This window comes from Calonectris borealis, chromosome 12, assembly GCF_964195595.1.
Source record: "Calonectris borealis chromosome 12, bCalBor7.hap1.2, whole genome shotgun sequence".
Taxonomy (NCBI): Eukaryota; Metazoa; Chordata; class Aves; order Procellariiformes; family Procellariidae; genus Calonectris; species Calonectris borealis.
In genome coordinates this window covers 3,717,461-3,739,343 of record NC_134323.1, presented here as the reverse complement: position 1 = coordinate 3,739,343, position 21,883 = coordinate 3,717,461, and the positions used below count along the sequence as shown (strand labels likewise).

The 21,883-nt window shown below is 36.8% G+C and overlaps 1 protein-coding gene across 3 annotated transcripts in view; it reads left to right on the top strand.

The window, feature by feature from the left end:
* Window positions 1-21,883, top strand: part of NFATC3 (nuclear factor of activated T cells 3) — a 76,622-nt gene that overhangs the window by 16,145 nt on the left and 38,594 nt on the right. For all 3 annotated transcript variants that reach the window (XM_075161070.1, XM_075161069.1, XM_075161071.1), the window contains exons 2-3: window positions 1,080-2,211; window positions 13,782-13,944. In XM_075161070.1, coding sequence (XP_075017171.1) covers window positions 1,080-2,211; window positions 13,782-13,944 — 1,295 coding nt within the window. The remainder of the gene's footprint in view (window positions 1-1,079; window positions 2,212-13,781; window positions 13,945-21,883) is intronic.

Sequence of the window (21,883 nt, the reverse complement as noted above, 5' to 3'; positions counted from 1 at the left end):
GCTAGGAGATGATAGACTAGAGAACTACCTGAGGTCTCCTGCATACTTACTTTCCATAATTATAGAGGGAAGGCTCTATTTTACAAGGGGAAAGAAACAAGAGTAGAAGCATAGTTGTTACAAAACAAGAAAAAGGCTGTGCTTTCTACTCTTGTTTAAGACAAATGTCTCATACTGGCAGTTAATTCAATATTGAGAAGCGGGGCAAGAAAATCTGCTTCAGTTCTGTGAGACGAAGCTGCTGATTTTGTTAATTGGACTTGCACTCCCTCTCAATTGCTTGTTTTTCTTTGGAATATTTCCTGTGTTTTGGATAAGTTAGTGAGATCTGAGAATATTTTGTTTTGCCTTTTTTATGCTGAACAACTTGTGCTCAAACTTCGTGAGACTGCACTTGAAAAATGCTATTCTGTGGGATGAGCACTTGAGAGTTTTCTAAGCAACCAAAAAAGATCCTTGGAATAAGATTCTTCATAATATCTTTAATAATGTTCTTTGTTAGGCCTCTTTTTGATTGAATGTTTTTAGTTGTTTTTAATCTTCATTGAAGTTTGAATCACTATAAGATGTTTTCTGGTGTTAAAGGAGATAAATATTATGTATGTGGTATTCTGGTGCTTGTAAGTATTGACTAGTGGGCTTGCAGAAAGTATGATAGTCCTATTCATGTCAAAAAGATTAATTTTTAATGGATTATGATTAACAATGTTTAATTATGAGTGGAATGTAGTTTGAAAGGTAGTTTGAATTGAGTGTTCCAGCTTAGATCCTTTCAAGATTTTAAACTCATTCTTTGTGTGCATTATATTTTCAACCACTGAAGATGTGTATAAACTGTGGAATCTGGCAGGAAACAAGATTTATGACAGAAAACTATGCTGTAGTCATATTTAGCTGTAAATATGGCTGAGGAAAATTTAAAATGAAGAATGAGCTTTATTTTGTGTGGCTAGTATAATGGGAAATGTCTAGGATGTTGAAAATAGGCCATACCTGGGAAACAAAAGGATTTTGTTTATGGCATTTTCCAAGTATTGCATTCTGACTCTGTTCCTCTTTTTTTTTAATTTTGTTTTCAGATCTTGAGTCCGATGACTGTGCATCCATATACATCTTTAATGTAGACCAACCATCATCCTCTGTAAATCAGCCAATTTGTATTCCTCGCCATGGATTGCAGTCTCACTCCTCTCCTCTGTCACCACCTACCAGACTTCAGAGTCATAAGAACTATGAGGGAACTTGTGAGGTACCGGAATCCAAATATAGTCCACTAGGTGGACCCAAACCCTTTGAGTGCCCTAGTATTCAAATTACATCTATTTCACCTAACTGTCATCAAGGGATTGAAGCCAATGAAGATGAATTGAACACAAATGGCACAGAAAATGAGTATATGGAAAGGCCTTCACGGGACCATCTCTATCTTCCTCTTGAGCCATCATACAGGGAATCATCCCTTAGTCCAAGCCCTGCCAGCAGCATTTCGTCCAGAAGTTGGTTTTCAGATGCTTCCTCTTGTGAATCCATTTCCCATGTTTATGATGATGTAGACTCAGAGCTAAATGAAGCAGCTGCTCGATTTACCCTTGGCTCTCCGTTGGCATCTCCTGGTGGTTCTCCGAGAGGTCCCAGTGATGAATCTTGGCAGCAGCCTTATGGATTTGGGCATGCCTTGTCACCTAGACAGTCTCCCTGTCATTCTCCTAGAACTAGTATTACGGATGAAAATTGGCTAAGCCCTAGACCAACATCAAGGCCCTCATCAAGACCTACATCCCCCTGTGGGAAACGACGACACTCCAGTGCTGAGATTTGCTATGCTGGTTCTCTCTCTCCTCACCATTCTCCAACCCCATCACCTGGCCATTCTCCCAGAGGAAGCATAACAGAAGACACATGGCTAAACACTTCCATCCATAACGTACAAGGCCTTAATTCTGGCCTTTCACCATTTCAATGTTGTACAGAGACTGATATTCCTCTAAAAACAAGAAAGACCTCAGAGGATCAGACTGCCACTTTATCTGGAAAAATAGATATCTGTCCTGAAGAACAGGGTAACTTATCGACATCCCTTGAAACTGCAGTAGATGACTGCTCTGGATCTCAACACACCTTGAAAAAAGATTTGCCCGGAGACCAATTTCTTTCTGTTCCTTCGCACTTTACTTGGAACAAACCAAAGCCTGGTCATACTCCTATATTTCGGTAGGTGATTAGAAAGTCCTTCAGAAGGCTTCCCTCCCTTTCTTCCCCTCCTATGCATCTTAAATAGATATATATATATGTGTGTGCTTATATTTCAGTGATGCATTAAGACTTCTTAAAGAAAACTTCTTGTAGGCAGGTAGGAAAAAACAAGTTGAGTCACCAAATACCCATCTTTTTCTTCTTTTAAAAATACAGTAGATACATTGTAATATAGAATTAGTTTTATTTAAATAAAGTTTGTTTGCATACATACACGGAGTCCAGCTGAATCAAATGACTGCAGATTTTGGGCACACTTTGCAGTTCCAGCTAATCTAAGCAGTTAACGTTTTAATATAGCTAAAGAAACCTGACTTAGATGATTTTATAAAACTGTGAGACCACAAAAGAGGTGGGGAGTTTATTTGCTTTTTGTTTTACTCACTTTTTTGGGCTGATAGAACTCTAGAAATAGAATGGAGAAAATAAATTTGCATGCCATACTGAAAATCATCCAGAAAGAATTGATTTCTGGGCTGTACTTCCAAGGTTATTTCCACCATCGTGGTGCTGAGTTAACTAGCTCTTTTCCTTTTGAAGTCCTGTCATGTGCTAGCAGGATGATTTGTGGAGGCTCAGAAGAGGGAACTAGTTCAGTTGGGGGAAAAGTTCACCCTCCATCCCATTCTGTTACTTTTTAGATGGAGCAGTTCTGTGATCTTTCCAACCATACAGCTTCTGGAATCACTTCACCAGCACAATGCAGTGGGTGGAGTAGAAATGAGAACTCCTTAAGCAGCATTGCTGCTGAATGGACAGATACTGTAATTACTCAGCTCAAGTTATCCATTTGATTCCTGAGCTGCCGCCTTGCTCTACTAGGTTTTAAAAATAAGGGGTAGGGAGGTACTGGGAGGAAGGATCTGCGGACATTTTTTGTGTGGATGTTTTGTGAGAAAGGTACATTAGATTAATATTTTTTAAGCACAATTATCTGTATAAAAGCCATATTATAGGTTTAAATGTCAGTGCTTCCATGCTAGTTTGTGTTGATTTTAAACTAACTTTGATTAAAATAGTATCATTCTGTCCACAAGCAATGCTTAAGATTTGCTCTTCAAGGATGTAGTGGATGAAGCAATTCCTCTTTCTTAGAGGGGGGAGGAGGGGGGAAGATAGGGTAGGATTCTCCACATATATGCTTTATTTTGAAAAAGGCAAAGCTTAAATCCTAAAAGTTAATGACAAAATATAGTGGTGTTCTCATTGCAAAGTTATCTTTGCAAAACACTTCACACTGTATTTTTATTTTTAGAAAGAATGGATTAGAAAATATTCATGGCTTTAACATTTTCCTCCCCCCTACCACCTCCTCCCCCAAAGTAAATGAAGCAAAATAAAGGAAGAAATGTTTCTGACCAATCTTCAGAGGTGCCCTATAGGAGACTTTTTTCCCCTGGCTCTCAGAGTTTTAAATTCTTAGCAGAAAACTAGAATTACCTATTGCCCAGTAAGCCAAGCTTATTGAAGAGGTATTCTTTTCGGGGACCTCCCTCAAAAGCACAACTTGTTGAAAAGTGGATGCTGGCTTTCATGGCAACATGCTAGTTTTTATGTAACTCCCCTTTCTAGTGGCTTTTTCCAAATTCAGCTACCATTCTTGCATCATTTTAATGTCTTGATGTATTATTTCCTGATGACTTGTCAGATGAACAAGTCTGTTGAAAAAATGTTTTAGAATACCTGTTCTCATTCTCTGTTGGGTACATCAATATTCTCGAGGGTGTCCATTTTGTGGAATATAAAAGCGCTCAGTCATCTTTTAAAGATTGCTATAGCTGACCCTTCCCACGCGCATTTTAGGCAGAGAACTAGTGGAGAAAATTCAGCTGTAACTCTTACTATTGAGTACCTAAGAAGGAAGCTATAAACACAAATGGGTGAAATATAAACCAGTACTTTCAGTGTGCAGTGAAACATCCTTAAAACAAATGGAAGATAAGTGTATTATAGCTTTAAGAGCTTCCTGAAGGGTAACTTCTAATGGGTACTATCAAATAGACTTCAGTGTTCATCTGAGTTCTATCAATGAACTTTTCAGTTTTACTGCTGAACATGTTCCTATGTGTTGATAGATCAATGTCACACAGAAGGCTCATTTTTACTAATACAAAACTTCTGTTAATTTTAAAACTACGTTTTGTATAAATTCTTTAGAAGTTGTCAACTAGTTTAGATTGTTAATATCTAAATATATTTAAACTATGCTCATTCAGCCATTTTGTCACTTTTGCATAATTGTATAACCACAGATTTTAATTTCTCCTCTCCTCAGAAAGATATTGATTTTAGTGAGTAGAAGTGATTTTTTTCTTTTTTTTAATGTCCTTCCGCATAACTGTTTATGACTATGTAGTTTAACAGTAAAGATGCAAAACTGGCAGCTGGAAAATTCTGTTTTACCAGATCCGAAACTACTGTGTTGACACATACGTTAACTGTTTTGAAGTTGTATTTGTGTTTTTTTTTTTTTTTTAAATTCTGTTGTAGTCTGCTCATCTGCTAATAAAAGGTGTTCAGTCTGTTACTAGAATCTTTTCATTCTAACTAAAACAACGATAACTATTTTTCCTTAATTGTGTATTTTGGAATTGTGTTATATTTATTTAGGATACTCAGCAGTCCTAACCTGGCATTTTAGTTAGCTCACAGACTAACATAGTTCATAAAAGGTGAGCACTACTGAAAGGTAAAAGCACAGGAACATATAGGCACGTGGCAAGATGGGGTGTGGATCTATGGTTCTTTTGTGGGATGACCAAAATAGTTACACAAATAGATATTCAGTTAAACTTGCTTCCTCTTGTAGTGGGGAGAACTGAGCAGAACTGAATAAAAATCATTTTTACTGCTTTCATTAAGAAGTAAAAATATTTTTTTAGATGTCAGAATTTATTTAGAAGCTGGCACTGAAGAACTTCTCTAAATAGAAAATGGGCAAACATGCAGAAGACAATAAAGACTACACCTATTCACAAGTAGACTAAATAAAACTGTTAAGCTGTATCCATTTGCTGCCAAAAATGTAGTCTGACTATTGAATTAGTGGAAATGGCTGCATTGGCGGCTGTATCCTCAGTGAAATGTTGAATCACTTAGCAGTTGTAGCCTGTTCCACAGGTGCTGTGAGAGTATGCATCTTCAGTATGTTAAAACTGTCATTCTGTCATATAATATTTTATAATTTTGATGGTTATAAAGTAGGGGAACTAAGTTTACTCTTAGTTTTATGAATAAAAATGGATCTTCTTCTGCAAGAAGATCCACTGTTTCTTAAATAGTTTATGACAGTGACCAAAAGTGAGCACCTCAGTTGTCATAAAGAGTTAGATATTAATTGCAATTTATGTCTTTATTACATATTATATATAGTAATATATTAATTGTAATATAAATTACAATATATATTACAATTAATATGCTTTTTAAATGTCTTAATTGTATTGTCAAGTACAAAGTAGTGCATGAAGTAAACTAGAGTATTGATTTCAAGCATATGAAGTGACTCTGACAAGTATGCGCACTCAGCTGCAATAAACTTGCCTCACGTGTGACATGGTGTGAAATGTGCAGATAGCACCTTCTCCTCTGATTGCTATCTAAAGTTTCGTAAATCTGTAATCTGGTTTAGCTATCAAGTCCTGACCATGTTTTCCTTCTTTCTTCTATGTTCAATAGAAGTAAGTGTGCAATACTTAACAAAATTTTAAAATGTGTAACACGCTTTTGAGCATTTTAGTCGTATTTCAGATGCCATCCAAAAGATTTTGTTAGATGACAGCTTGTTATTTGGTCACAGAAACCCACAATTTGCCAGTGTGTAGCATATGAAAAATGTATGTGTATTATGTGCCCTGAGTCACGTTTCTGCTTCCTTGTCAAAGATAAGTCTAGACAAGTGACAATGGACAGAACCAGTGCAACAATTCCTTTCAGGAGGTAGTGTCTTCTGTATCTAGGAATAGTGGAAGTATCTGTCGATGATGTCATTAACCGAGTACCTTGGCAGATGAGTGCTCTTTCGATGGCAGATTAAATTGGTCATTTTACAGAATATTCAGCAATGAAGTTACTTGGTAATTTTATTTATTACACTGTTACTCCTGTTACTGTTGTTTAAAATACCTGTTTCTTCCACCCCCCTGCCTCCCCCCAGGATGATGGATAAGAAATGGCTTTATCTGTGTGTCTCATGTTTCCCTCCCCTCCACTTGGAAAACCTCTTTCTTTTTGGGATCTTAATGTAGTGATAGTAGATCTGACCACCCCGTTTGCTTATTACCCCAATATTTCATGACGATGCTGGTTTTACGACTTTTGCTTGCACATCTACTGTTAGAGGCTTGAGTTTTACTTGCAGAAAAAACTCAAGTGTTTTTTTTTCACTAAATCTCTTTAAAAGACCTATTACTAGGCCTTTGAATAAAGTTATTTCAGATTCTTTGATTAACTGGATTCTCTTTTTCTTTCACTCCTTACCCAAATTCTGTATTGGCTGTCAGAAGAGAACCATAGGTGCTTCAAGTTCACTTTCTTATTTAGATAGCCTATGTCACTATAGGTTATAAATAGTCTAGAATACCAGAGAAAGCGTTTTCTTGCTAGAGCCTATTCATATTCAAATACCTAAATTTGATCTGCTTGCTCACACTGAGGCACCATCTGAAAGGGGTTGGTGAATTATATCTTAAGTGCATTCTTAAGTCTTTGAAACTTTGTGAAATTTCTATTTAGTAGGTATTTAGTAAATATTTATGAAACCATGTAATATTGGGAAGTTCTTCAAGACTGATCCTTTTTATTAAAATTTTCTTGGTTAGATTCCAGTCAGCCTCCTTGAGTACACAGCTGCTGTATTAGAAAGATGAGTAGCAAACAGTATTTTGAAGTGATACGTATACTTGTTTTACAGAAATTGATGTTCTCATTTACAATGTATATAGCTCTTCTGTGTCTGATCCATCTCCCCTGAAACAGGTTCACAGTTGTAAAATTTCCAGAAAGTGGAAAAAAAAAATTAGAAAGTCTGTTTTACAATACTTTTTTTAAACTTCAAGGGGTATAAAAATTGTATAGGGATGACCGAGAAACCTCTACTGAGCAAACAGTATAGTATGATATAATATAATACTTTTGGCAACGACTGGTCACTAAAAGTACAGTTCATAAGAGATCAGCAACATTTATGTGTTAACAACGGTGGTTACAGTGTTCTGGAGTTAAAAACCATCACAGAGATGGCCAGCACCGATGTAGGCAGCGTGGGGCATTTTGTTAGAAGAGTGGTCAATGATGATGCAATTGAAAATGGTGGGGGTTCTGTTATTTTTGCTTTTAGATTTGTTGTTTTGTTTTCTTTTGCTTTAAACTTATGACTTTTAACATGAATGGCTAGTGGAACAGTAAGTTTTAGGTTCTGTAAAGTAGATCTTGAGAATCTAATTTGTATCTCAAGCAAATAGGCACTTTGTAGGGTAGTGAACTTAATGAGTCATTCATTTTCTTTAACCCCTGAAGTATTTGATGGGAACAGATGGTGCGTTGGTGTCTGGTGGATAACCAGGCAATATTCATTAATGGGCAAAAATCTTGAAATACAACCGAGTTTCTTTTACTGTGTCTTCCCTCATGGAATTCTTAGAGACTTATATATTGATTTAAAAACCCCTATATAAACTGATGTTTGTCTTTGGACAAATGTAATGTAGAGCACTGAGAAGTGGTGGGATATCAAGTAGTTTTCTTTGTTCCAGTGGTGATGAACAAACAGGCTTTGATAGGTGTATTTACAGTTCAGGAATCTCTGTAGTGATGGATACTTATTGGCAGCTTGTGAGTATTTTACCTGCAGTTATCTGGCAGTTACCGCTGGAAACTAGGATTGCTGACAATGTTGCTTACTCTCTCAGAAAAAAATAGTTTAAGTATAGTGGTAGATGGCCAAATACTTGGAAAAGTTGCTTCTTTTATCTGAATCCTTCTCTTGAGTAGAGAGGAACAGAATTATGTTCTGTTTTTAACATAACTATTGGGACTTTGGTCTTAATTTTAAGAAGAATAAATCTTTCAATGTGAGTGGACTATAGGGAAACTTACTCTGCTAAGTGGTTATCATCTTATTTTGACAAATAGAAATAACACCAGCTATGCTACATTAGCAAAACTTTAAAGTGAAAATATTTGCAAATTGCTGACTTTGAAGATAAGGACACACTTAAGTGAGACAAGCAAGAGAACTTTGAACCTCTTAGATTTTTTTTTTTAATAAGCTAGGCTATTGCTGTAATGTTTACACACCATTAATGAATCCAAAGAAATTCAGGTAGTGTTTAATATGGGACCTTTGTGCTGTACATGTGATTCAGCTGTCTACTTTGTTCTGAAATGACAGAGTATAGATTTTACTTGGCAATGTACTGTATCAATACTCTGAAAGCATAGTTAACTGTGGGTCTGCTACTAGTAGAACAGTGATATTTTGCATGTAAACAGTACTTTAAAAGTCTGTTGATAAGCCAGTGTGGCAGCTGGAATAGTCCCAAAACTCCAAAATTACTCCACCAGGGAAAATGTTGCTTTGTTCTATGTAGTGGAGAGAAACCACAGCCGTATTTTGGCTCTACAAGCATTCTGGAAAAGGACAGTAATATTGGATCATAGTTACGATTTGAGATTCTTGGGGGTTTGCTGTGTTACAACATTGACTTGTCACAGGATACGCTGTTGATTAATCTCTGCAAAAACTTGGGATGAGGAAAAGATGTGGAATATCCATTGTATGGTCAGTGAGTTTTTTTCCACAGTGACAGATTTTGATGTGTTGGGAGGAGCTGTAAGTGGAAAATGTTATTTTTGTTGCAACTAAGAAATAATAAAAAAATCACTTTAGGAGATCTGTGAATCTCAACCGACGAAGGAAATAGGAGCTTCCACAAGCATCTTGAGATCCTAGTGGATATCTTTAAAAGGTTATTGCTAGAATTAGTGACAACAAAGAGGCAGGAACATTTCATAGAGTGACTAAAATGAATTTTGTATCAGTTCCACCTGTGATCAAAAACTTTCTAAGCAAGGAGTCCAGGAGAGCATTAGACTAAAACTGAGCTAATTGCACATGTGCTTCAGCTGAGGTACCAACGTTAGCAGTTTGTCTGCACAGAGCCCCGGATATTTGTCCAATGAATTACCCAGGAAGAGTGCTACAAATGGAAGGTAACTGTTTTAAGTTTTTAACTGGATTATTTTTAGTGGCTCTCATAAGCTTTGTTCTTCCTTCTGTCCCACATGTACTTCTGTGGGGCCACGGCCAAATGCAAACAAGCAGTCTTGTTTCTGGGGTTTGTTTCTTCCTGTGCGAGAGAGGCATAGTCAGCCTGTGAGCTGGGCCCTGACTTCTACAGGTCTGAATACTGAAGTCCATATGGACACGTTTCGCTGTTCTTATGCTGAACGTTAGGTGTTTCTTTATCAATTTGTGCAGCTTGAATCAGTTCTGGTTTAGAGGTGATAGTTGCAGAGGAAGAAGGTACCTATTAAATTAATATTGATAAAATTATCACTTCAGTGATAATTTTAAATGCAGTGGCTTCTGCTGAAGATGCTACTGAGGGGTTCCTTCTTTACTTCTGAGTTTCCTTTAATAGCTGCTGTTCTCTGAAGCCTTTAATCTTGATATGATAGGAGTATGAGCTTTTGGAGGCTTGCATTAATCAAGTTATAAAACTCTCGTGGTATTACTGGAAGAACATCTGTAGATTTACAGATTGGTGCTGTTTCAACAACATGCTAAGATTTGATTTAATGAAAGTTTTGGAATGACTGTCACTCACTATTTCTGTTTCCTGACGTGATTTGGTGCTTTACTAGTAGGTTACTGCATTGTTAATAAGGTTTTTTACTCATTTAAAGAAAAAAAAAATCAGAGAAATGTCTGTAAAAGAGTAAGTCACAAGCTATCGTAACAGTAATTTGGTGATGAAGCGAGTAGAATTTTGTATGAAACGTGTGGAAGTGTCTACAAATGTGTTCCTCCCCCATCAAGTCTGAAAAGTGAGGGGTTTTAAATAACAAAGATTCTTATTTCTTTTAATCTTTTGAGCTGAAATGACTTGAAAAAACCCCACAGTGAGCAGTTGATCTGGATTCTGGGTTCTAAATGCAAAGTTAGGTGGCTGTATCAATTATGAAAATGCTGTCGTGCTGTGTGTAAGCTGAGGGAGACAGAAATCTTCTTGTAACACCAGATTTTTGCTCATTTCTGAAGCAGCTGAGCTGCTTATTCTTAAACATGTTCCAGGTATTTTAAGAGTAATGCAGCACTAAATTTTGAACTTACATAAGTTCCGAACTATCAGAGATCATTGGAGTTCAATGCACAGTTTACAACTGATAAAATAACTGTGGTGAGTTAAAAGTCTAACAGTTTTACTGCTGGTCCTCACCTAATAGTGTAGACTGAGCAATATTTTCTTGAGAACAGATCCTTAAATGCAGCAAAGCTAGCAGCTTTAGACTTACTTTCCCATATGTAACATCTGGTACGAAAATAGCATCGCTTCATATTGAAAAGTGTTCAAAATATATGCAGACTTGTTACCTCTTGCCCCCCAAACACTGACAGGAATCTTCTGTTTTGATACTGATTTTTACATAGTGTGGAGAAAACCCAAGAGTTTGTAGACTGTATTCTGAGATTTTTTTCATTTATTTAGCATCCAAGCTTGTGAGTTCATGTGACTTTCAGAAGGTGACAGTGCTGGCTAGGAAGTTCCCACTCTGCCTTTCTCCCACTAGTTCTGTTTGAAGAAGCTGTATAGACAACTGGGACTCTGGTAAATTAATAGGATTCAAAAATTTATCTTTCAAAATGAAATAAAGTTAGATCACTGATCCAATTTAAAGTTTATCTCTACAGCATTTGTCTCAAAAAAAAGTGAAAGGGTGATGTGGAAGCAGAAATACATTAAACTGATATCCTCACAGGGCAGAAAGATGCATGACAGTGTACCCTAAAACTTTTTAAGATTCCACTGCTGCTGAGAAGTTGAGGATGATGGAGACAGCAAGAAAAATATTCCGGGAGAAACAACTGTTTTGCTATCCAACATCAAACTCCAAAGGGAAGCAGCTGTAACTCTCTAGCCTGCTATATCTAGAAAACATCAGTTTGATGCAGCACAGCCTCAAAGGCTATGTAATTTATTTGGAAAAATGTGTTTTGAAAGCTTTCCAATTTTTTGATGTTTTGGGCATCTGCGCATGTGTTGTGTGCTTGCTTGCTCTCTCATGCTGATATTTTCTATTTGTTTTCAAAGAATGACAAAATCTTGAGACTTGGTTATTTTCCTGTCTCCGGTTTGTTCTAGTATTCCAAATATTTTTTCAGGAGATAATGGGAGCTGATACAGCTTGTGCCACATTTTTATTAGTTAATTGCAGAAGGAGTAAACTTCTCCGAGAGGCTATATGGAGAGTGGTCACAAGCAACAAATACTTTTTTGTTGACTGAGTTTATTATTAAACTTTCAGTAATACCTCCCAGTAATTGGTATATAGTCTGCGGTGTACGTGTTATACCAAGTTCTCTTAGGGACCATATCTGTCCACTGTGTATACCAACTATTTTGACATAGAATATTTGGGTATATGGGGGGCGAAAAACGTTTCCAGGAATACTAAAGAAAAATTTCTCGCGTGCTACATTTCTTTTTAAGCTCTTTTTAGTATCTTCTAATCCTGACGTTTTCTTTCCTTTTTCAGACTGAAGACTTGAGTCCTCTTCTCCTTCAGTAGCTATAAAAGTGAATGGCAAGGTCTAGTTGATAGCCAATAGTAGCGTTTAGGCAGTACGTCTTGGCCTGTGGTAAGTATCTGGAAGGATTGGGCTTATACTGCATTCCTGCCAGTTTCCTCTTTTATTGCTGACGTCACCAGTCCTCTCCTACCCAGTAAGTACTATTGCTGCGGAAGGACCAGCCATCAGACCTCCTTACTGGGAGAAGAAGAGTCTTTGCTGTACACTGAATGCTTGTGGAGATGATCTATTGCTCACATTTCTTCCTTTCAGTAAGAAGAAAGGGAAGTACTCTTGTTGCTCCCATTGCTCTCAGAAGGGTGCTTCAGGAGATAAGGCATACATTATAATGTTAGCTCTCTCCTGAAGTGCACAGTAGAGGTACTCCATGGAGCAGCAGGTCAACAGGCTCGGAGGTTGTTCTCCTGTAGGAGGAGGCCAGCCAGTGGTGCCATTTCTTCTCCCTCTTTTCCATGCTTAGTGACAATGATTTTTGTAGTAAAAGGTAGATATATGGTGCTGCAGGCTGAGCCCAAGTCCGTCCAGATACTTGCTAAAGACAGAGCTTTCTTTTCTTCTTTGTCCAGTCCAAACATTGTCTTCTTTCTCAACTGTGGATATGTTTTATATATCTTAGCTAAATTATCCAGAAGGTATGATTTATCTTTCTTGGACCTGTGGCTATTCATGTTTGTGGAAATTTGCATGGCTTTGGATTGGTGGTGGGTTTTTTTCCTGATTTCCTGTAAAGCAGAAAGAAATGGAATTGAGCTTTCTCAGATGATGATACAAACCAATGTTTAACCCATCTCTTTAAAACCTAATTTGCTTTCCCTGTTGGTCAGAATAAGGTAGTACAAAACTACTTTAATGGAAGCTTATTTTTATTGTAAATGTTCTTGTTTAGTACACAATGCTATAAACATTCACTTTTAAATGTTCATAAATTAATTTGCTCTACCAGGTAATTACTGACTTGAATCTGACTGTTCATCTTAGAAGATCATAAGTCTATAAATCTATGCAGGTAAAAGGGTAGGTTTGAAAACATTGGTGATATCATGTGGCTTATTTCCCTTTGAGGTTCTTCCATATTACTTCTATTACGGCATTTTGTTCTCCTTCCCTGAAGTGACTTTGCTATTGTATGTAAGGATATATATAATCTGTGGATAAGCTAAGCATGTACTTCAGGTGTCTTTGTTGCAGTAAGTCTTTATGCTTAGATAGGACTACTAGCTTTAAAATTTTGGATCATCATATAGTGTTCATTTTAATGATATTTAACAAAGTGCAGTGCTTACCAATCTTAGAAAAACAAAAAGAACAAGCTGGAAGATAACAGATTGAACTTAGACTGTTCCCTCTAAACAACATTTGACCTTGCTTGCTTATATACTTGAGGATAAAAAATTAATATAAAGGCATTATAGAATAGCACTGGTAATGTGGGGCAGAGGGGGAGGGGGGCCATACAGTACCTTTCTTTTAATCAGGTATTGGAAGGAAGAAATTCCATTCGTAACAACCCAAAAGAAATACTTAATTGAAGATTTTAATGCACCAGCAAAATTTTGGAATTTTCAAGTAACAGGTTTAGGCTAATAGCTATTCCTATTTGGTCATAATTTGTTAGGAAAGCGACATCATTATCTGTATTTTACAGTGAAGTTACTTTGTACTGTGGCCAAATGGCATGGTTCATTTAACCATAGTGCGCTCGTCTTGATTGCAGCACATCTTCATTGCCACCGCTTGACTGGCCTTTACCAAGTCATTACGGGCAGTGTGAACTGAAAATAGAAGTCCAGCCTAAAACTCATCACAGAGCTCACTATGAAACAGAAGGAAGCAGAGGAGCAGTAAAAGCATCTACTGGAGGACACCCTGTAGTGAAGGTAGGAAGTCTGGCTTTCTTGAATAGAAGATAATTTTTTAACTACAATTATTGGTATTTACAATGCTGTGAATTGTTACCTTGTGTGAAGCTTACAGTCCTTCCTGGGAAAGGTTTTCTCCCTTAAATGTAACTTGTTCGATACAAAAGTTAGTTTTAGGTGTTTAAAAATTTACAGTTTGCTACAGTTACAGCGCATGTCACAATTTTATGCTGTATGCAGTTTTATGCTTGTGAATGGATTCACAGTGCAATAGTGTATTAGTGTATTCAACATGAGCTTTAAGGAGGAAGGAGTGTGCATGGGGGCAGGTAAGAAAAGTCGTGATAATAGGTTAGTTGGAGCTATACTGAATATGATGTAGATTCATTGAATCGGAAATCATCTTTCTTTTGGTGTAGAGACAGCTTCTGAACACTATAAATGCCTCTTGTTCATGTTTTTGTTAAGTTATTTCTCTCAAATGGTACCCATAAATTCTGTTAACTTTTACTTAAATGTTTGGAGTAAATTAAACTTGACTATTCTCTTTCTTCAGCATGAACCAAAGGTTATTACTCACAGTGTAATGGTAGCTATCTCCTTAAAAAGTAAGGCATTACCTAGTTTCATTAGATTTGGAGTGGTTATTTGTAAGGGCAAGTAAGACTTGTTTCTTCCTTTCTTTTTTTGATATCATTTCCATTGTCTTAACAGAATCATGCAAGCTTTATTGTCTCTTAGAACGGTTTTGATCGATTTCAAGAAAATGCAGTAGTGCAGGCAACAGTCCTCATCTGGCTAGCAAGGGTGGTGATATACTGACGGTTTTGATAACTGGTACCTGCCGTTAACAGTTGCTTTGGCTGCATCTTTCACTAGTGTGAAATACTCCAAATGCTAACGGCATCTAAAGCATATAATCCCAGGCCAGGTTAAGATAAAATTTAATTGTTCATTTATAAGTCAAGTCAGACAACAATTATAAAATCTTTATAAGACAAATGGGGGAGGAGGGGGGAATTAATCTGGTTACATTAAGCAGGGTTTATCTTTTCCCCCAAATCCAGGATATTTACTGTTCTTTTCCAGCAAAATGGCAGTCAGGGTCAGTCCTTAGTCTTTCACTATAGCAGTCTATACGTTAAAAATGTATTTGATATATTTATCCTATTCCAATAGTTGGAAGTAACTCATTACTATTTGGGACCAGATGCAAAGTGCTAATAGGATTCACATAATCAGTCCCCATTCTCTTTCTTCTACTCAGACTGTAGTATAAACATGTTACTGCTTTTTCTCCTTATAGTTTATTCCTCCTCTCTGACAAGCGAATTCTGTCATGCTTTGTAATTACATTAGTTTTGGAACAGCTGTAATGTTATACCTACATAAGTAAAGATGTACCAGCAGAATTTAAATGTCTTGGACTATCTGCTCCTTTTTCCTTGCCTAAGCAATCTCCTCCCTCCAAGCTCTTCATCTGATGAAGTTCTTCTCTCAACCTGACTCCTAGTCATATTCTTTGGACTATTTATCAAACTCTGTTTCTTCTCTGATGGCTTACCTTGAACTTTTTCATTCCTTCTTTTTTCTTCTTCAGTCTTGGTATCTTTCCTTTCTCTTCCTCCAAAAAAGGACTGGTTATCTTCATCCTGTCTTCTTCCTTGAGTGTCTTTCCGTATCCTTCTGAGCTCTTCATCCAACTTTCAGGTTCCCTCCAAAGTTGCTTAATGTTTTCCTTCTCATCACAGTACCATGGCCTAACCAGCTCCAACTTTCTCCTATTGTCAGACCTACTAGATTTCTTAGCACAGTAGAGGCAAGGGTTGGGTACTTACCGGGGAAGTCTATGCTGCAAACTAAATTGAGGATGCCTGAACTAGGCTGGAATCTGAAAGTCAGCCGGGCACATTTCTTCATGTGGAGCATTGTGTTGCTTTAGTCAGTGGAGAACAAGTAAACACAACTTTCACATGCCAAGGTGCTGGCACTGGAATTTAACACATCATTAATGAGGACAGAAACTTGAGAGATGTTAGCTGACAAAATAAGTCTCTGCTGAGCTTTTGTGAACTGCATTCAATTTTTTTTTTTTTTTTTTTTTGCCCTGGGTTCTTGTGTCTTGCACTAATATTTGCATCAAAGGAACTTGTTTTGTTGATGTTTACAAGATTTGACAAATATATGTAGGCTTTCTTTTGCTTCCAGAACCAGACGCTTCTAAGCTACAGTACTAGATGCAAGTTAGAAAAAACAGATCTGTAAGCTATGTGACTTACACCAATGATTTTAAAAGCTATTTATTTGCATTAGAATTGTGAAATACCTTGCTATGACAAGAATGCTGTTTTAAAAATGGGGATAGTATTTATGTGTCTGACAGTCTCATGCTTCAGCACATGGATTGTACTATGCCTCTCTAAATTAAAATGAATACAAATGCAAATCAATATTCTATTTTGCAATTTGGTCTCTTCCAGCTGGATTAGAAATTAATTGTTGTGCTTGATGGGAGAGAGGAAGTTGTTATGAAACAAAACATCGATTTGTATTAACTTTTTACTCACTGCTGGGAAAAACAGTATGCTGAGGGCCAAGTTTAGTGAAAGGTAAATACTAAATAGCTGTGAGTAGACGAAAATTACTTTATTTAAAAACAAAAGTGAAATCTTTTCCAGCATTTCTGGAAGCTTATTATGCAAATCCATTTCACAATATGCATTACTGTTTATTTCTGACTTAACTTTTCTTTTTGGTGCTCTTAGCTTTACACCAGTCACTTCCATGTGTGTGATCATTGCAGTATAGCACTCAGCATTTTCTTGTGTGAAATAACTGTGTGTTAACCAGCGTCAGAGACGAGAAAGGAGGTGGGTGAATAGAATAGAATATTTCAGTGGGAAGGGACCTACAACGATCATCAAGTCCAACTGCAATGTCTTTAGGTGCCCAAAGGCCTGTGTGCTTTTGCTTGCTACACAATTTGTTTTGCTCTTGAACGTTATTTTATAGAAAGCTAGAGTACTTAATTTCCAAACTGTGAAACCTCTGTAGTTCTGCATGTGCAATTGATGTATTTATGATTTAAAATAAAGATTTTAAGACAGTACATAGCTTCAAGCCATTAATCTATTAGTGCATGTCATTAACCTATTACTAATACTGTACCATACCTGTTGCTAGGAGACTAAGCTTCTGACAAATTTGGCATCATCTGTTGTGAGTACGTTTAATCAGCTTATTTCCAAATGTGAGGAAATGAAATGAGTGGAGCATCATGCTTTGCTTTGTAAGTCCATTGACTTTATGGAAGCAAATTCTGTAATGAAATTCTCTTGTTTTCAGCTTTTTTTAATGCAGAATGTTCTAAATAGCAGATACCTGTCCTTTTAATCTCTGCTTTCTTGGGAGTGTGTTCCAGCTAATCCATGTCATCTGGAACAGTTTATTTTACCTTGGTAAAGAATCAGCAAGATAATGCTGACAGTTTTCACAGGAATAAATAGCTTGGCAGAATGGTTAGCAAGAAGAAGGGTGGCATGTTGAACTTTTATTATCCAAATTATGTGGAAATTTTGTTCTGCATTATCAGAAGACATAGAAAGCCTCTGAGCACTGTCTACCTTTACCATTCTAATTCAGTAGGTTGGAGTACTTACTTTACCCATCTACGAAGCCTTTTAAACAAATAGCTGCCACATTTCTTCTGACTCTAAATGAGTGATCATCATTGTTTGCAATTCCCACCCTTCCCATAGGTCAAATTGTACATAATAAAAATAATGTTTACACTTACAATTTGCTAGAATGAGATTTTACTGTTATCTCAAATGGTTAGGGTTCTTCATGGGACTTCACTTGGATAATGCTTATGATCAAAAATATATAAGCATTTTAGAGCAGGTGGGCACATGATAAGGATTTTGCGGGGACTTTTTTTTTATTATTTTAGCTTTCTGATCTAAAATTACTTTTTTCTTTTTGAAACAAACAAACAAACAAACTTGTTTTTTATACTGTGTTCCTGCTGTTCATGTCAACTTCTGCAGTTTTCTGAGTTTTCTGTAGTATTTTAAATTTAATGATATCTTTTGGTAGTAAATTCCATAAGCTGTGGTGTGCTCAACAAGAAGTATTTTGTTTTTATCTTTTGTCCTGTTACTAGTGAAGAAGGTGATCTACACGATATTCTTCTTGATAACCATACAATGTGATGTACTGAGGGACTGTTGAGCTAACAGCTACTTGTTAGCACCATTCCCTATGCAAGAAGCAGTATCTGTTCTGTGGCCGTTTACCGCAGTGGACATCGGTTCTAGATGTGAACTATGATAAGGGTAATTTATTCTAAAAATACATGAGGACGTATCTGCAACAGATGGTGTATAGAATCCACTTGTGCCCCATGCATGCAAGATAGATTTGGGACAGTGGTAGCTATTAAGAATTTTCCTATACTAGAAGTGTCTTTTTGCCATACTACGAGGGGTTTAAGGATAGAATCATTCATGAATTCCTCTGCCGTAAGCAAAATTCTTACTGTAGTTGATTCTGCAGTAACAGAGAAGTAATCGTGTAATCCATATGGACAACTCAGCACTATTACAGCTGAAGAAAGGTGTAAGATCAAAAATACTACAAAAAAACTAGTTTATTTAAATGGTTATACACTTCTAGTCACTGACAAGCAAACAGTAACCTTCTGTATGAGGTTTAATGGAGACCTGTGAAAGAGGGACTGAATGTCAGCTTTGTTTAAAGTGATTGCAGAGCTTGAAGTTGTGACTGAAAAGCTGCAATGGAAGAAAAAGTAAACTAACTGAGCTAAAGTAAACTAACTTTGAACTGCTTTGAAAATTCTGAAATGGGAACGTGTCCTCAAAAAGCCTGTCAAACTCTGCCTGACTTCTGGTGGAAGAAACTATAACCTACAAGAGAGGATCTAACCGAGCCATGTCAGAGATGATCCGATAAAAATAAATGAACAAAGGGTTGTCTAAATGAGTGTATGTGTCCTGGCCTCTAATTCTGTGGCTGTCGACTTTTTGCAGGTGTTCTGTGTGGCCAATTCATGTAACCACTTGAATAACAGGTATAATATCAGAGTTTACCCTGTTCTCTAAGCCCAATAAACAGCACGCTTTTTCTGTGTTTCATGACCCTGCCCATTCTTCCTGCCTTTTACTTTTCAATTTTTATTTTTGTCTTGAATTCTTCCCTATTTTGTACATCACCAGAAGGCAGGCTGTATCCCAGCTCTAATTGCCTATTGTTGTTTGGTGATAACAACCCGCAAATAAATCTAGAAGGCAGAAGGTAAGTCTCAGCCTGTGTGAACCATGTAGTGGGCTGTAGTGGGAAAACCATTGATCTTTGGATGAGATTCTAAAAATACGTGTCTCTCAGGAACTGTTTGATGACTATATCGGTGTCTCCTGCTCCAGAATTCCCAAAATAGATAGTAAAAGCCACATTGATGCGTCTGCTGTATGTTTGAGTACTCAACCTAGAAAATGCAGTAATTAATGTGAAAAACATTTAAAATGGCACACTGGACAACACAGTCGTCTGCTTTTTGTATCATATGTTTACTAAAATGTGGAAGAGTAGTCATTTTTTTCCAAAGTAAAACCAATTTATGTCTTTTTTCTATAGGTTATGTGGGAATATTTCTATCCTGGAAATGCTTGTCCAAAAACTGTCCGTAGCATAATTTGGCATTGGGAGTTGGTATTTTGGGATTAGCGCATTTTTTCAAGAGTGTAGAGCAAACTGCAGATGGATAGTGTATTGTGATGGCTAGTTAGATGTGACTGGCAGTTCTGCGCTGTGTGAAGTTGTGCTATTAGTCTAACACTATTTTAGCTATGAATTGATCTCCTTTTTTGGATAGCGTAGAATGGGACAGGGCTCTGAGCTAAAACACTCTTCAAAATATGCCTGAAATTAGTATTTATAACACTTTCAATCCTGTCTGCAAGCAGTGAGTGAGTGTGTAAGAGTGCGAGATTTCAGAAATAGAAATTTTTTAAACCTTGAAGGATATTCTGTACGTTGTGTAAATGTACGGTATCATGACCAGTAATGCACTGATATTTGCAATTACTTGTTTGCTTTTAGTCCTTTGTAGGACCCGTTTGTCTTTGTGATGACCTTTAAAATGTTTTTAAAATTGGACTTGTGCCACTATCTAATAGTTTATTAAAGTTTTGTTCCTTTTATGTCTCACTATTTTTTTCAGAATTGCAAAGGTCTGTACTATTTTAAAGTCTTCAAGTCAGTCTACTTGATAAGTTTATTTAGCAAAAGAGGAAGGAGGATGCTTTTTTGATGTGCATGCTTTTCCTTCTCGCTTGATGGAAAGGTACATCAACTAATCAAGTGACAGAAAATAGTACTGCACTTCAGGAAGGGGACATAGATGTGTTTTGGTTTAACATATTTAATTTTAAAATCAGAAATTGAACTTTTTGTAACATTACAATCTTTGCAGAATCAGAATGAAATAAACAAAAAAATTCCCATGTGCAGTTAAGACTTTCTGAGCCAGTGGTTGGCGTATTGCCGAATAGATCTGAATGGAGTTCTCCTCCATGAATTTCTCCAGTTTCTTTTAAACAGTCCATTGAAGATTATAGGTCAGCTCTCATCGCACCTCTGCAAGGCCGCAAGGGATGACTGTGGCCAGTCAGACTTTCAATAACTTCCCCGAACTCTAATTTCTTGGGTTTATATATATGGTTTGTTTCAAGCTTTTCAAAATGCAATTGTAAATTCATGATAAATTGTACCACTGGTGTTAGTCATGGTGTGTCTTTTGTTTCAAATAAGTTCGTCTTCATGCCTTTGGATCTTTGTCATCCCCTGCTTTTATTCCCAGGTCGTTGTTAATAGGTGTGCTGTTCAGCTTGGCAGAGTTAGGCCTTCAGCTTTTAAACCAGCAGTCTTTACAGTTCTTTAGGAAGGTAGCCGTGCAGCACTCGAAAGTGAAATTCTTGTGGAGAAATACCTGAGGAAAAAAGTTTGGTTCTTCAGAGCCATGCACCGGTGCCTCTTTGATATTGCTGTCCAAAAGATTCCAAGCTTGTGGGTCACATCTCCGTTGTCTCAGAGGGCAAAACATTTCAAAGGCGTAGTTTGCTTTTTTTCTTCAAATGAAATTTAAAAAAAAAAATACTATTTTACTTTAGAAGTGGACTAAAATTTAATCCGTGAAAGTTCTTTTCCCTTAGGATTGCTTAGGCTTCATGGTGAATTATACCATATCTTTACTCATACAGTCTTCCAAAGTAAAAGTAAAAACACCTATTTCAAGAGAATCTTTCCTTTCACCTCCATGTAATGGGGCCTTCATTCTCCTCTTTTGCCTTCCTTACCTTACACCCTTAACTTTGGGGACTGTTCTAAGGAATACAGAGGTCACTGAAATACATCCAGCTGCCATGAGACTATCAAGGAGGACATAACTAGTTACAACATGCTTTTTTCATAGCGAGGTGTTGAAAAGCCCCGGAAATCTCTATCTGAAGTAAATGCTTAGTAAGTGCTTATAGTTCTTTACACAGCCGTGTATTTCCTTCCCCATTCTTCATGTTTGAACTGAGGATTTTTGTATGGGTACTGCTGCATTTGGTGGAGCTAGAGTTGTTAATCAAGTCTTTTGTTTACTGAAGTTATCCCAGATTTTTACCCTGACATGTCTTGTATTTCAAGACTATGCCTTATTTTTAGGGAGGCCTATTTGTATGTAAAAGCTTTCTTTCTAATCAGTCTACTTTACCAATCCAGTAATGCCATAAGCAGCGAATTAATTGTGCAAAGGCGAAGGAGTGCTAAAGTGTTGATAGAATCTTCATCTTCAATTAGCAAGGAAAGAAAAGGCACATAAAAGATAAAACATGAGTATTAAACCCCAGTGAAAGTTTGGTTAAACATGTCAATTTCCTAATAAATGCTG